At 41.7% G+C, this 16,923-nt stretch overlaps 1 protein-coding gene across 1 annotated transcript; it reads left to right on the plus strand.

Moving 5' to 3' along the window:
* The first annotated feature begins 12,155 nt into the window (after positions 1–12,155).
* Positions 12,156–15,068, plus strand: LOC121395420. Its single transcript, XM_041568957.1, has 2 exons — positions 12,156–12,389; positions 12,567–15,068. The coding sequence occupies exon 2, from the start codon at positions 12,847–12,849 to the stop codon at positions 14,902–14,904; it is 2,058 nt and encodes a 685-aa protein (XP_041424891.1). The 5' UTR covers positions 12,156–12,389; positions 12,567–12,846; the 3' UTR covers positions 14,905–15,068.
* Positions 15,069–16,923: the final 1,855 nt, after the last annotated feature.

Genomic DNA, 16,923 nt, shown 5'->3' on the forward strand with positions numbered 1-16,923 from the left:
ATTTTCGGACATCCTGGCATCAAGAAGACTCACAATTGTATCTCTAGATATTACTGGTGGCCTTCTATGCTTAAAGATGTCAAACTTTTTGTCTCTGCTTGCATTGTGTGTGCACAACAGAAGACTCCTCGTTCCCTGCCTTGTGGTTTCCTCCAACCCTTACCCTTTCCTGCTCAACCATGGCTTGATCTTGCCATGGACTTTATCGTGGATTTGCCAAGATCTTCAGATATAACTACTATTCTGGTAGTCGTTGACAGATTCTCTAAGATGGTTCATTTTGTCCCTTTGAAGAAACTTCCATCTGCTGCTGGCTTGGCTCAAGTTTTCATTACAGAGATTTTTCCATTTGCATGGTGTCCCATGGTCCATTGTGTCGGATCGGGGAGTGCAGTTTGTGTCCAGATTTAGGCGTGCTTTTTCTAAAAATTTGGGGATCAAATTGAACTTTTCTTCAGCTTATCATCCTCAAAGTAATGGGCAAACTGAAAGGACCGATCAGATCTTGGAACAATTTTTACGATGCTTTATCTCTCAAAACCAAAATGATTGGGTTGATCTTCTTCCTTGAGTTTGTTCACAATAACTTACAACATGATTCGCTGGGGTTTTCTCTGTTCTTTACTGTCTTTGGCTACAATCCTTCTGCTTTTTCACCTGAGGTTTTCAAGACTGAGATTCCTGCGGCTGATGCTATTGGTTGTGATTTCAAGACCATTTGGTCCAAGGCCCACCAATCTTTGATAAAAGCTTGGTCTTCCCGGAAGATTGCGGCTGACAAACATCGTCGTGCCAATCCCCCCAACCAGATTGGAGATCTTGTCTGGCTTTCCACAAAGCACATCAAGCTTCGTCTACCCTCTCCCAAGTTTGGTCCTCCTTATGTGGGTCCCTTCAAGATCAAGGAGGTGATTAATCCCATATCTTTTTGGCTGGAACTTCCCTCCACCATGAATATGTCCAATTCTTTTAATGTTCCCTGCTCAAGCCTTTTGTCAGAATTTTTTTTTAGCTAATCAACCTCCTCCTGTTCCTATCATTCTTCATGATCACCAAGAGTTTGAGGTTCAGGAGATCCTGGATTCCAGGAAGGTGAGAGGCAATATTCAATATTTGGTCCATTGGAGGGGTTTTGGGCCTTAAGAGAGATCTTGGGAACTGCTAACACCCATGCTCCTCGTCTGATCAGTCTTTCACAGGAAGTTTCTGGACAGGTTTTGGGAGCTCCCGGAGGGGGAGTACTGTAAGACGTGTCGGGAGATTGCCAAAATTCCTTACCTCCCGGCATGTCTCTCCTTGGCTGCTGGTGCGCAGACGCGCACTTCCGGGTCTTCAGCTCCACTGATGCTGATGTTTGACGTCATGGATAGGTGCCAGATTTTGAAAATTTGTGCCAAAATTCACCATTTTGGAAATGCCCAAGTTGGTTTCAGTTATCTGTTCCTGCCAAAACATCTGATTGTTCTTTGAATTCATCTTCTCTTAATCCCTGACAGTAACTCACCTACGAACTTGCTGCGCACTTCTTGTTAGCTTCCGCCGCAGAAAGCCAAAACGGAGTCGGTGAACATCAGAGCCAACAGGATTCACCTGTGCATCCGCAGGTGATATCGCTGAACAAGGTTCCTGATAACGTGGTTGTTACAATTGACATGTGGAGATCCACCCTCATCTGCAATAGAAATGATTCTCTCGAAGGTATTGAACAATATAACAATTAGTTTTACAAATACTCCTCAGGACTGAAACCTTTCCATTGGATCAGGATTTGTAGAGACCCTCTGGAGATTCTTGAGTCCAAAACCTTTTCTACCTTGTATTCCTGTTGACCATCCACTGTGTCAGAAGAAAGAGGGGTTTGTTCTGAAGAGAAGCTGGTTAATGGTTGCGAGTTTCACCAGGTATGCATGGAACACATTAGGGATTCGTTTCTCAGGGGAAAGCTGAAGTCTGGCAGACACAGGATTAATAATCTCCACAATGGGAAAAGGATCAACACATTTTGGACCCAACTTGGGGGAAGGAAATTTAAGATGAATGTTTCTGGTTGAAACACAGAACACACCGGCACAACATGGGTATTACTAGCAGGTTTAACCTTGCTCATTTATTGCGGATGCAACGTTTCGGGGCGAGACCCCTTTCTCAAGCATTCGGGGTCACGCCCCGAAACGTTGCATCCGCAATAAACGAGCAAGGTTAAACCTGCTAGTAATACCCATGTTGTGCCGGTGTGTTCTGTGTCTACGCTGTTTTTGAGGTTGCCCAATTCCTCTATCATCGAGCACCTGGGATTCGTTTGATTCTGGACGGCCAGGGTGTGCGAGTGTAAGTTTTTCTTTTTTGTTTCTGGTTGAAAGCCACGCTTTATCTCCTACTTTTTATAAGGGAGAAGATTTCAGTCTGCAATCAGCATAATTCTTGTGGGACAAAGAACTTTTTTCCAAATTGGCTTTGGTAGCAGACCAAATGGTGGACATGTGGACTACATGATCATCTGCTGTTGGGACATCCAACAAGAGGAATTCTTGAGGGAAGTCTTGTGGATCTTATGAGTGAATTACGTAGATTGGACCAATCATCCTGACAGAGAGACATGTGGACGAGAAAGCCTGGACTTAGAAGTGGCAAAAATGGCACAGGCCACCACAAAGTCTTTTACATCCTTCCGAATAGTCGGCCACCAGACAAATTGACTGACAAGCTCTAAGGTCTTCTTGGTACCCAGATGTCAGTGGAACAGTGGAGAATGAGAATACGGAGCTTGGGTGGCATCTATGCTATACCTATGGGGGTCTCAGCAGGAGCAGAGGTCTTTAATGTAAATTTGCCAAGTTTATTAGTTGGGCTAAAACTTAGTCACACTGTAGTACAGCAAGATCTGGATGAAAACACACTGCTATGAAAAGTTTATTTCCTCTTAAATAGTGATTTTGTTAAAACCATGACTGATACCTGGTCGCAAGGAATCGCCTTTCCTACAAAAAACAGCACCAGCTGATGGGTTCTTCTTGAAAAAACCTTTGCTAGATTCTCATAAATATACTTCATGCAAGGGCAGAAGCACTGGAAATAGGATTATAATCTTGCCTAATATCCCAAATAATATTAAAGTACCATATACCAATAATTTTTTAGTAATGAGTGTTAGCCTTATAATGTAACATATATTTTATATCTACTCAGTATTTTGTGTATCAGTCTCTAAACTCAGTAACTGAAAGCTGCACAAAGCATGTGCAGTAAATCAACAGAAAAGAAGATGGCAAGTTACAGGGGCATATTTAAAGGCACAGATCTTCACTGCTAAAGGGCTAAAAATCACTAAATCACTAAAATGGGTAAACATCAGGAAAGTAGCAGGTCCAGATGGCATCTCCGGACAACTTCTGCGCTGTTGTGCTGATCAACTGTCTGGAGTTTTCACTGTTATCTTTAATGAATCTCTGGTGCAGTCTGTGGTCCCCACATGCTTCAAAAAATCCACAATTGTTCCCGTTCCAAAAAACAATAAAGCCTCATGCCTGAATGACTACCGACCTGTTGCACAGACATCATTAGTCATGACAATGTTTGAGAGGCTTCTTAAGCACATCATCTCTTCCTCCATCCCCGGTTCCACAGACCCACTTCCAAGGATGCCATTTCCCACGTGTTGCATACCACCCTCAGCCATGTTGATACAAAACAGGGAACTATGTGCGGATGTTGTTTATTGATTACAGTTCAGCATTCAATACAATACTACCCTGCAGACTGTTCACTAAACTGAAGAATTTGGGACTTAACAGCCATTTGTGTGCATGGGTGTTGGACTTTCTCACAGGCAGAACACAGGTAGTGAGTAACTGGATCTCTAACAACATCACAAGGGTGCATTCTTAGCCCTCTGCTTTACTCTCTCTACAACCATGACAGTGCCACACTGATAAAACACTATTGTGAAGTTTGCTGATGACACGGTAGTGTTGAGCTTCATCACGAACAACGATAAGATGGCCTACATGGAAGAAGTGGATAACCTGACACTGAATTTCGGCAAGACCAAGGAGCTGGTGGTGGAGTTTTTAATACCTTGGAGTCCACATCTCCAAGGACCTGACATGGTCTAAACACATCCAAGTTCAAACCAAAATGGCAAAGCATGTACCACCATAGAAGTTTGGGGTCTCTTCGAAGATCTTAAAGATTTTCTACTTCGGTGCTGTAGAAAGTGTCCTAACACAGAACATTACAGGACCACAAAGCCCTTCAAAGGGTATACATGCAGCAGAACGCTGCTGCAGGTCAGCTCTTCCATCCTTTGCTGAACATTTACACCAAAAGATGCAGGACCAAAGTCCTCAGTATTCTTAAAGGGATACTGTCATGGGAAAACATTTTTTTTTTCAAAATGAATCAATTAATAGTGCTGCTCCAGCAGAATTCTGCTTCGGTGCTGTAGAAAGTGTCCTAACACAGAACATTACAGGACCACAAAGCCCTTCAAAGGGTATACATGCAGCAGAACGCTGCTGCAGGTCAGCTCTTCCATCCTTTGCTGAACATTTACACCAAAAGATGCAGGACCAAAGCCCTCAGTATGAATAAATTAATAGTGCATCAAGGGCCAGATTTGGTGAGGTGAAAGTGTGTGGGGGCCGACCATTCAGCCTGACATTCTTTGAACCATTAAAGGGATACCGTCATGGGAAAATTTTTTTTTTTTTGAATGAATGAATAAATTAATAGTGCTCCATAGACACTATTATAGATTAATAGTGCTTAATAGACTCCAGCAGAATTCTGCACTGAAATCCATTTCTCAAAAGAGCAAACAGATTTTTTTTATTCAATTTTGAAATCTGACATGGGGCTAGACATATTGTCAATTTCCCAGCTGCCCCAAGTCATGTGACTTGTGCTCTGATAAACTTCAATTACTCTTTACTGCTATTCTGCAAGTTGGAGTGATATCATCCCCTCCCTTCCCCCCCCCCCAGCAGCCAAACAAAAGAACAATGGGAAGGTAACCAGATAGCAGCTCCCTAACACAAGATAACAGCTGCCTGGTAGATCTAAGAACAACACTCAATAGTAAAAACCCATGTCTCACTGGGACACATTCAGTTACATTGAGAAGGAAAAACAGCAGCCTGCCAGAAAGCATTTCACTCCTAGGGGCAAATTCACCAAGATTCGTAGTTGCACCAGGCGTAACTTCACCGGACTTCGCCGCACTTCGCCAGGCGTAGTTTCGCCAGCGCTCCGCAAATTCACTAAAATCCGAAGTTGCGCTTAGGGGTAGAGTAAGGTTGGGAAGTTGCGCTAGCGTTGATTCGCTAAGCGAAGCGAAGTTATGCTAGCGATGGTTAATTTGCATACGGCGCCAAATTCAAATTTCAATGGAGGAATACGTACAATCACTACAAATGCCTGGGAAACCTTCAAAACATCAAATAAAATTTTTTTTTGCCCTACACATGTGCCCACTGTATAGTTAAGTTGCCATGAGTTAGGAAATGTAGGGGGGAAGGAGGGGAGCCCCAAAAAATTTTTTGAACTTTTTCAGTCTATCACCCATAATATAGAAAAAACGCCAGCGTTTTTTGGGACTTAGAAAGAATTTGAACTTTTTTTGAAGCAATCCCTATCTACTCTATTGCGCTTAGCCTGGTCTGAGGTGGCGAAGGAAGTCTAATGTAAAAGTTAGCGTTCAGTACAATGCGCGCGTTAGTGAATTTGTGTAGTTAAGTACGTTGCGCAAATACGCCAGGCGTAAGGGTGCGATGTAAAACTAGCCAATTTACACCAGCGTTCGTTAGTGAATAGCAGCTCCCTAACACAAGATAACAGCTGCCTGGTAGATCTAAGAACAACACTCAATAGTAAAAACCCATGTCTCACTGAGACACATTCAAGAAGGAAAAACAGCAGCCTGTCAGAAAGCATTTCTCTCCTAAAGTGCAGGCACAAGCCACATGACATGGGGCAGCTGGGAAATCGACAAAATGTCTAGCGCCATGTCAGATTTCAAAATTGAATATAAAAAAATCTGTTTGCTCTTTTGAGAAATGGATTTCAGTGCAGAATTCTGCTGGAGTAGCACTATTAACTGATGTGTTTTGAAAAAAACATGTTTTCCAATGACAGGATCCCTTTAAGGAATCATCACATCCCAGAAATGGACTGTTTTACCTACTTAAATCAGGCAATGGGTTTTGCAGTATCCTGGCCAGAACTGAGAGACATAAAAGGCCATTAGACGGCTGAACCATGACATGCCATCTTACCCATCTCCCATTCCCCCCTTCTTTTCCCTCTTGCACCTACTTGACCTACATGACACTCTATGTAACCACAATACAATACTATACAATTCAAATACTATGCACTTTAATACCCTGTACTGTTACTGCACCGTTTTTTCCTTAATAATACAGTCCATTTACATTTATTTCACCGTCACCTCATGTAAATAACATGGTTATCTTGTGTACTGTACTGCACTTCTGTTTTTTATACTGTCATATATTTCACTGCTGTTTTTTAGTTTTATATTTCTATATTTGTTATACAATCTTCACTCACTGGGGCTCATTTATTAAATTGGACGCAAAATTTGACTGCGCCATCACAAGCGACACCGCAAATATATTTGCGTGTTATTGCGCTTATCACTTAGCTTTTGCGATGGCTTTTTTTATGCGCTTTGCGCAAAAGATTGGGCATTTATGTCGCAAACTATGCCGTGTTTGAGAGGGGCGTGTCTGGGGGCGTGGCTACAATGCGCTTGTACTGCTGCCGTCACAGAGTTGCGTCTATATATTCGCACATTTGCGCCCACACAACAGCACCACAATTTTTACGACAGCCTCTTGGTGGCGTAATAGTAACGCTCTTCAAAATAGCTGAGCTAGTTTGTTCACATTTTTGCGATTCATGTTGATTGAATGTCAATTTTACTTATGTGTGCAGGGCAATACTGCTAAATTGGGTTCTGGCAATTAGTGTCTGCTGCCTGTTGGTGGGGTGGTTTGTTTTTCAGATGACAAATGCTGTGTCTATTACTCCAGTTTCTATTGAAAGCCTAACCTTTTCATATCTGAATCTATTACTGAAATCAATGCATGTTTGCTAGGGTAATTTGGACCCTAGCAAACACATTGCTAAAACTGCAAACAAGAGAACTGCTAAATAAAAAGCTAATTAAAACAAACCCTACAACTAATGGAAAATGATAACCACTAACCAAATGTTAAACTAAAAGATAACTCAAAGGAGAACAAGCAACCAGGTCTCGTCCCCAACATTTTAAAAGAGACCAAGGTTCCTTTAAGAGTTCCAGGATGCCGAAAAACCTTTGGAAGCAAAGAAATATTTGCGTAAAAATAAATGCAGGTGGGGCACATTGAACGCAATATGCGCGATAGGTAGCGCAACTAAAATAAGATGTGCGTTCATACATGCGCACAACTAAGCCTTACCTTTGCGGACTTCCAGAGCGCACAATTTATTATAAGCATTGCAACAACTGAGACGCAGTTCAGCGCCGTCTCAACTGCCTGCGTCTACAACAGCGCACAATCGCACTTTTTAAGGTATCTTGCAGGGTTGTGCGTAACATTAATAAATACTCGCATGCTCTGGGCAAATATCAGACCTCTGCGCTCTTTTTAGCGCTGCGCTGCGTTAATAAATGAGCCTCACTGTCACTTATGTAAATAATATGGTTCATCTTGCACTACACTTTCCTCCTAAAGTAAGAAATTTTATTACTGTTGTCTGTTGTCCTATAGTAAGCTCCATATTATTTGAAGTAAGGATCTATTCTTTACAGTTTCTTATGATTACATTTGTATTTATGTGTCATATGCAGAATGTATTAATTCATTGCATTGTACTCTTCAGACTTATATAAAACACTGCATATAATTTGGTGCTATTTGCAATAAACAAACATTTTATTACATACATATAAGATGTAAGGCTGGGAACTGCTGGGAATCTGTCATAAAGGCTGTTGTAACATAGCAACACACCTAGATTACTCGCAACTTTACATCATAGTCAAACTCTGTATTGTATTTAATATTATATGATGTAATGATTCTTCCTATAGGCCAGGCATGTCCAAAGTCAGGCCCAGGGGCCAAATGTGGCTGTTTTCAAATTTACACTGACCCTCAGCCTCCATCATGAAATTTAAAATAATGGGGCCCGCCAGCACAGTACAATCAGTAATCACCTAGCCGTAGCAGTAATATTTGGGCACATTAGTGAAATGATCTGCCACTTGGTCTATATTGCTGCCTGTGTGCTGAAGGTGTTAGCAATAGACACGTACTGGCACATAGTGACACAGTGAAGGTGTCAATAGACATACTGACGTGCCAGTACTGCAAACTAAAGACGTATGCGAGTGCAGCACTTCACTATGTGCAGTGCATGTCTTTTGCTAACACCTTCAGCACACAGTGGCAGATCATTTCACTAATGTGTCCAAATACATTAGTTGTTTAAATTAGTTAAATTATGTTAAAGCAGTGATCCCCAACCAGTAGTTCGTGAGCAACATGTTGCTCTCCAACCCCTTGGATGTTGCTCCCAGTGGCCTCAAAGCAGGTGCTTATTTTTGAATTTTAGTCTTGGAAACATGTTTTGGTTGTATAGAAACCAGGGGTACTGCCAAACAGAGCCTCCTGTAGACTGCCAATCCACATAGGGGCTACCAAATGGCCAATCACAGCACCCAAGAACATTTTTCATGCTAGTGTTGCTCTCCAACTCCTTTTACTTCTGAATGTTGCTCACAGGCTCAAAAGGTTGGGGATCCCTGTGTTAAAGGGATCCTGTCGGAAAACATGTTTTTTTTCAAAATGCATCAGTTAATAGTGCTACTCCAGCAGAATTATGCACTGAAATCCATTTCTCAAAAGAGCAAACAGACTTTTTTATATTCAATTTTGAAATCTGACATTGGGGCTAGACATTTTGTCAATTTCCCAGCTGCCCCTGGTCATGTGACTTGTGCCTGCACTTTAGGGGGCAGATTCACTATGCACCGAAGCGCCTAACGCTAGCGTCAATTCGCTAGCATTGGTCATTTTCGTTACTTCACAAATTCACTAACGAACGCTGGTGTAAATTGGCTAGTTTTACATCGCACCCTTACGCCTGGCGTATTTGCGCATGTACTTAACTACACAAATTCACTAACGCGCGCATTGTACTGAACGCTAACTTTTACATTAGACTTCCTTCGCCACCTCAGACCAGGCTAAGCGCAATAGAGTAGATAGGGATTGCTTCAAAAAAAGTTCAAATTCTTTCTAAGTCCCAAAAAACGCTGGCGTTTTTTCTATATTATGGGTGATAGACTGAAAAAGTTCAAAAAATTTTTTGGGGCTCCCCTCCTTCCCCCCTACATTTCCTAACTCATGGCAACTTAACTATACAGTGGGCACATGTGTAGGGCAAAAAAAAATTTTATTTGATGTTTTGAAGGTTTCCCAGGCATTTGTAGTGATTGTACGTATTCCTCCATTGAAATTTGAATTTGGCGCCGTATGCAAATTAACCATCGCTAGCATAACTTCGCTTCGCTTAGCGAATCAACGCTAGCGCAACTTCCCAACCTTACTCTACCCCTAAGCGCAACTTCGGATTTTAGTGAATTTGCGGAGCGCTGGCGAAACTACGCCTGGCGAAGTGCGGCGAAGTCCGGTGAAGTTACGCCTGGCGCAACTACGAATCTTGGTGAATTTGCCCCTAGGAGTGAAATGCTTTCTGGCAGGCTGCTGTTTTTCCTTCTCAATGTAACTGAATGTGTCTCAGTGAGACATGGGTTTTTACTATTGAGTGTTGTTCTTAGATCTACCAGGCAGCTGTTATCTTGTGTTAGGGATCTGTTATCTCGTTACCTTCCGATTGTTCTGTTGTTAGGCTGCCGGTGGGGGGGAGGGGGTAAAATCGCTCCAACTTTCAGTACAACAGTAAAGAGTGATTGAAGTTTATCAGAGCACAAGTCACATGACTTGAGGCAGCTGAGAAATTGACAATATGTCTAGCCCCATGTCAGATTTCAAAATTGAATATAAAAAATCTTTTGAGAAATGGATTTCAGTACAGAATTCTGCTGGAGCAGCACTATTAACTGATTCATTCAAAAAAAAAAAATTTCCCATGACGGTATCCCTTTAATGGTTCAAAGAATGTCAGGCTGAATGGTCGGCCCCCACACACTTTCACCTCACCAAATCTGGCCCTTGATGCAAAAAGTTTTTTTTATAGGCACTAAAGAAGATATACAACTCACCACATCTTAGCTATGGTATTAATCACAAGAACATTCACAATATATTTATTGGGTGTAAATGGCTAAATGGTTGAATGGCTTTATTAGATAATAACTGGAACAAGGTAAAGCTGAGCACACTCCCTCCTTTATCCAGGTAGCCTGGTGCACAATGCAAGAGGGTACGGCAACCCCCAAAGGACAATTGTACAGAAATACACTGGCACTCAAGGCAATTGAAGTGCAGGGTTACCCCTTGCTATTTATTTAGTGCGAACGTGCAACGTGCAACTTTTCGGGACGAGCCCCTTTATCAAACATACCACAAAATACAAGTGCAGACATTATAACAGGTATCCAATTGTAATAATTAGCATACTTAATTGACCACCACCTCCTCCCCTTCGCTTGCCCTGTGTGTAGTCCAATCAGAAAAAGGTAAAACATTAAAAAAAAATTAAAATCCAATCCAAGGTGCTGTCCAAACAAGATCAACAGGGCTAGCAATTATAGGTGAAAAAAAAGTTTATCCCAATGTGATTATTCACTTCTGTGTATAAAAATACAATGTTTATCTAAAAGACAAGATAAAAAAGATAAAACAGATACATAGTAGCCAGTTACAGCCTAATAGTTAAAATTGAAACAAAACAATCTTTTAATATGGTAACAAACTGACCCTATTACAGATAAAGTGATTTACCTGTCCCTGGAGTATACATGTGATTTTCTTATCTGTGAAGAAACAGGAAAGAAACAATTTAGTGCTAATCAGCTTCTTAAAATTTCAAAAAAATAGAGAGTACTCATATATAACAAGATAGGTTGTACTCCTCATTTAAACCTTTCGGAAGTTCAGTGGGATCCTCTAAAAGTAACTCGTAGTGTCCACCATTACTTAATTGTTTCTCTGCTTCACACACATACATTCATTGCTGCCGTGTGCTAGGCCAGTGCCATATACCTGACTCCCCTGAATTGACTTTGTGTTTATCAGGTCTCTTCGATGGCAGGGGATGATAGGGTGGAACGCAATGTACAATTATATGAATTTAGAGATTTATGCCTATTAAATGATCTACGGGACTTGCAGAATGAAAATGTTAGTGACACTACACTAGGAACTATACATTCAGGTATGAAAAAGAAGTTTGACTTCTATCCTATCAATTCCAAGAGTCCCCAAATCACAATGTTTCATAAACTTGTACAGGCAGATATAGAGAGGCTGGGGGACAACTCTAGGAAGAATCTAATCTATCAACCGGGTAGTACATTGCCCTTATATATTTAATTTAGGATAAAAGTGTGGTTATCAAACAAACAGATAAGGGGGATCAGTAGTGGTGTTAGATGCTTTGACTTATGAAAATGAGATTATGCGCCAATTGAATGATTCTTCCACTTATGCCCTCCTTGATAAAGATCCTACGGCCAGTTTTCTGAAAGATTTGGATAACATACTGTTTAAAGGTTATGATAAAGTGATATTGTCATGGAATGAATGGGAATGTTTGAAGTGTAAGTCCCCAGTGTTCCATGTACTACCCAAGGTGCATAAATCACTCACTGATGTTAAGGGACGGCCTTTTGTTGCAGGGATAGGTTCCCTGGGTGAGGGTTTTCTCCGTTATGTGGATAAACTGTTATGACCCTTAGTAGAACAGCTTCCTACTTATCTGAGGGACACTACCATGTGCATTACTAAGATTCAGAGTATGGAATGGTTCTCAATTTATAGGTGGTTTACGATGAACTTGGTGGCTCTTTATTCGTCTGTTTATCACAGATGAGGGTTGGAAGCCAAAACAAAGGAAAATATTAAGGATAAACGAAGTGGAAGGACCCCAGGCAGAGACCACCACAATGAACATGTACTGTTAGGACAGGTATATGTCTTTTCATTTGATTACAGGTATGAGCAGTCCTTCAGCTCCATCTACTGGACACTTGTAGATATTTCCTGGTGTTAGTTATTTGTTTAATAAAGTTAGTTATTGACCTCTGATGTCATAACTCCAGGTCACAGGAAGTAGGTGTTTCCAGCCTGTGCAGTTCATCTCATGTGCTTTCAGCTTTCTCCATGCTAAACAGGCCCTATGCAGCATTGTTGGTGAGTGTATACAGTTTTATTTGCTTAATATACTCAGCTTTTGCATCTTAGATAGAGAGGTTTGTTTCTGTTTGGTAACAGATTTATTACATCTGTGTAATGTATATGCATGTGTACTGTATGTATATTGTTTCACCAGTCCAGCCACTTATACCTCTTTATTTGTATGTATTTCAGTTTTACCCTTTCATCTTTAAATACCCATTAAACAAGTTAACAACTTACACAGTGTGGTGCTTTGAAGAAGGGTTATCTGCCTGTCAATCTTACTTCAGACAGTGAGCAGGACAGAACAGTAGACAACATCACACATAGCTGATGCAATACAGCATAGTAAAACAACAGCTGGTATCAAGAGGCCCACACGCAGAGTGGATTAGCAAATACCACAGAGATACAGTACAGCTTCAGTTAACATAGTACCACGTGCTAACTCTTATCAAGATTAGACGGCAAGATGTCCGAACGATCAATCAAGACCAGATCTAGGGTGTCACATTCATCCAAACTCTCAAACCGCTCCCAGGTGTCTGACGCTGCGCTTTTCCGTGCAGAAGCTGCCGCTGCACTAGCTCAACTCACATTTACTGGGAAGGAAACAGAGCTAAAATTAGAGAAGACACGCTTAGAGGCTATGATGGAGGCAGACAAGGCTCGTCTGGCAGCTGAGAAAGAGGCAGAGAAGGCAAGGTTAGAAGTGGAGGCAAAGCTTCAAATGGCACGCTTAGAAGCTTCAATAGAGATTCTTAATTTACGTAAGACGGTGGCAATTGCGAATGCCAAGGCAGATGCATTAGATGCAGTTCTTGACACTACAGAACAAGCAAGTCAGAAATTCACTATGCAGCCTGATGTACAACCAGAAACTGCTATGCAACGTACTAAAGAATATGTGCTGAAACATTCACAAGAGTACAGTCCATCAATGCCAAGCCTAGAAAAGCTTAGTGAATACAGAGACAGTGATGTTATCCCATCATTTGAACAAAATCATAGTATACCTCTCCAGAACATTCCTTTGCAATGTGACTACAATGTGCCCGTAGTTACCTCTACCCCACCACCAGATGGTGCTCTGTTACAAGAACAAAAGGATTTCAAACAATTGTATCCTGTTGATGTGAAAACTCCTGCAGCCAGATACTATAATGACATTCAGAGGACTTTACCTGTTACTAATAAATACAGCTATCCTCCTGTTACACAACCAGTGGTTCCTGATAGAGGCAGTCATTCTCCAGAGGGAGCATACCAGTACACACCAGATGTGAAGCCAGCGCTTCCTATTAAGCCTGATTCAGACCAATTTACTGGCAATCAGCAGATGTCAGACTTAGTGAGATTTATGGCACGCAGAGAAATGATAACATCAGGCCTTGTTCAGTTTGATGAGAAGCCAGAAAACTACAGGGCTTGGAAGGCGTCATTCAAAAATGCTATAGAGGATCTACACCTTTCATACAAAGAAGAAACAGATCTCCTAGTGAAGTGGCTAGGTCCAGAGTCCAGCAGACAAGTGAAAGGCATTCGGGCAGTATATGTCAATGATTCTTGTAAAGGACTACAGATGTCATGGCAAAGGTTGAACGAAGATTATGGAGCTCCAGAGAAGATAGAAAAATCCCTGTGGGACAGGATTGACAACTTTGGGAATATCTTTGAAAGAGATTGCAGCAAGAAACTTAGAGAATTCAGTGATCTGGTAAAAGAACTGTTGGCAGCAAAAAATGAAGGTTGCTTTCTAGGACTAGATAATCTTGATTCCACTAGAGGAATAGAAGACCTTGTAAAAAAGCTGCCAGATTCTCTAAAAAGGAAATGGGCATCACATGGGACCAAGTACAAGGAAATACATAATGTACTATCCCCACCATTCTCTTATTTCGTGCAATTTATCTCTCAACAGGCAAAGATGTACAATGACCCAGGGTTTGCTCAGACGTTCCAGACCTTTGGTGACAACAAGCCAGAGAAATACCGCTACAAGAACACCCCTCAGAGAAGTTTCATCAAGGTGCACAAGACTGAAGTATCTCAAGCTACAGGAAACTCTTCTGCTTTCACTGATGCCAAGACCATGGACTTAACTAAAGGATGTCCGATTCATCACAAACCTCATCCTCTGTACAAATGCCGAGGCTTCAGAGGTAAGTCCTTTGATGAGAGAAAGACTTTCTTAAAACAAAACAATATTTGTTACCGTTGCTGTGCCTCAAATGCACACCTTGCGAAAGACTGTGACAAATCAGTTAGCTGCACAGAGTGCAACAGTGACAGACATGTGTCTGCTCTTCATCCTGGTCCTGCACCATGGTCACTCAGGCCTCTAGAAAGGAGAGATCATGGCGGGGAGGGAAAGGACAACAGTGCAGAGGCTACAGTAACTGCAACATGTACTGAAGTGTGTGGAGGAGATCTTCGAGACAGATCATGCTCTAAAATCTGCTTAGTCAGTGTCTATCCTACCGGACAAAAGGACAGGGCAATCAAACTTTATGCTATTCTAGATGACTAAAGTAATAGGTCACTGGTCAGTTCAGAGTTCTTTGAAATCTTCGGTTCAAAAGGCCAGCAGTTTCCATATTCTCTCAGAACCTGTGCAGGGGTGATTAACACTTCAGGAAGAAGAGCGCAAGGGTTTGAACTACAGTCTCTTGATGGCAAAGCCACAATCCCATTACCCACACTCATTGAATTTAATGAGATACCAAATGACACGAAGGAAATCCCAACCCCAGAGGTGGCACTTCATCACAAACATCTAAAGTCACTTGCTAGTGAGATACCCAAGCTTCATCCATCAGCATCTATTCTTATGCTGTTAGGAAGAGACATAATTAGGGTCCATAAAGTGAGGCAACAGATCAACGGACCACATAACGCTCCCTATGCACACAGATTAGACACAGGATGGGTCATAGTGGGCAATGTATGCCTGAAAGGAGTCCATAGACCAGACTTAGTACACTGTCTTTACACCAGAACCCCAGAAGAGAGCTGCAGATCCCTCTTTCAATCTTGTCCATACTTCTACAATGTGAGGGAAAACTATGACATGAATGTATGTGTAACTATGCAATCCTCAGTGTCTACGTACAAATCCTCTTGCAAAGAGTTTGAGGATCATGTAAGCCACAGTATCTTTCAGAGAACTACAGAAGATGAGATGGTTGCTCCTTCTCTGGAAGATCTTGCCTTTATGAAAACAATGAAGGAGGGTTTCTACAGAGCAGAAGAGCAGAGCAGTAGCTGGGTAGCTCCTCTACCCTTCAAACCACAAAGAAAGCAGCTACCAAATAACAAAGAACAAGTATTGCAACGTTTCAGGTCCCTACAGAGGTCTCTTAAAGTAAAACCTGAGATGAGACAGCATTTCTTTGCATTTATGGGAAAGGTAATCCAAAATGGCCACGCAGAGATAGCGCCACCTCTCAATCCAAGGGAAGAGTGTTGGTATCTGCCTCTCTTTGGAGTCTACCACCCCAAGAAACCCCAACAGATTAGAGTTGTCTTTGATTCAAGTGCACAGTGTTGTGGGGTATCCCTGAATGACATTCTGTTGAAAGGCCCAGACCTAAATAATAACCTCCTTGGTGTGTTGTTACGCTTTCGCAAGGACACCATTGCATTCATGGCAGATATCCAACAGATGTTCCATTGTTTTCTAGTTAAACCTGAAGACAGAAACTACTTAAGGTTCTTCTGGCACAAAGACAATGACCCTACACAAGACATCATAGAATGGAGAATGAAAGTACATATCTTTGGTAACAGCCCTTCTCCAGCAGTGGCCATATATGGTCTTAGACAAGCAGCTTGTCAGGAAGAAAAGGAGTTTGGTGCAGACGCTAAAAGATTTGTGAAAAGAGACTTTTATGTGGATGATGGTCTGAAGTCAGTACCCACTGCAGCTGAAGCCATTGACCTCTTGAACAGGACAAGAAAAATGCTAGCATGTTCAAATCTCCGCTTACATAAGATAGCATCCAATAGCAGTGATGTAATGACTGCCTTTCCTTCTGAAGATCATGCAACAGACTTAAAAGATCTCAATTTCAATGATGATGATTTACCCATGCAAAGAAGCTTAGACATCTGCTGGGATCTTAAAAGCGATTCCCTGACCTTCCAAGTGTCATCAGAGAAAAGACCCTTCACACGAAGAGGAGTCCTCTCTACAATAAACAGTTTGTATGACCCTTTGGGGATAGCTGCACCAGTAACCATTCAAGGGAAAGTTCTTCTTCGTGATCTCACCTCTGAGACTCAAGATTGGGATGCACCCCTGCCTGAAGGTAAGAGACTGTCATGGGAAGATTGGAAAGAGTCCCTTCACCAGTTGAAGCAAATACAGGTAACTAGACCCTATGTATCTGTTTCTTGTTCTAATGCTCAATACAATGAACTTTGTGTGTTTTCAGATGCTTCCACGCAAGCAATTGCAGCAGTGGCCTACTTAAAGGTGATAGATTCTGAAAGTCAGGTCCACATAGGTTTTGTGCTAGGAAAAGCTAAGTTAGCCCCATGTCCAGAA

The sequence above is a fragment of the Xenopus laevis genome, chromosome 7L (genome assembly GCF_017654675.1).
Source record: "Xenopus laevis strain J_2021 chromosome 7L, Xenopus_laevis_v10.1, whole genome shotgun sequence".
In the NCBI taxonomy this organism is placed as follows: Eukaryota; Metazoa; Chordata; class Amphibia; order Anura; family Pipidae; genus Xenopus; species Xenopus laevis.

What these genes read in the sequence shown, in the direction of transcription:
- LOC121395420 (XM_041568957.1), top strand. Translation starts at nt 12,847, where the DNA reads ATGTCCGAACGATCAATCAAGACCAGATCTAGGGTGTCACATTCATCC.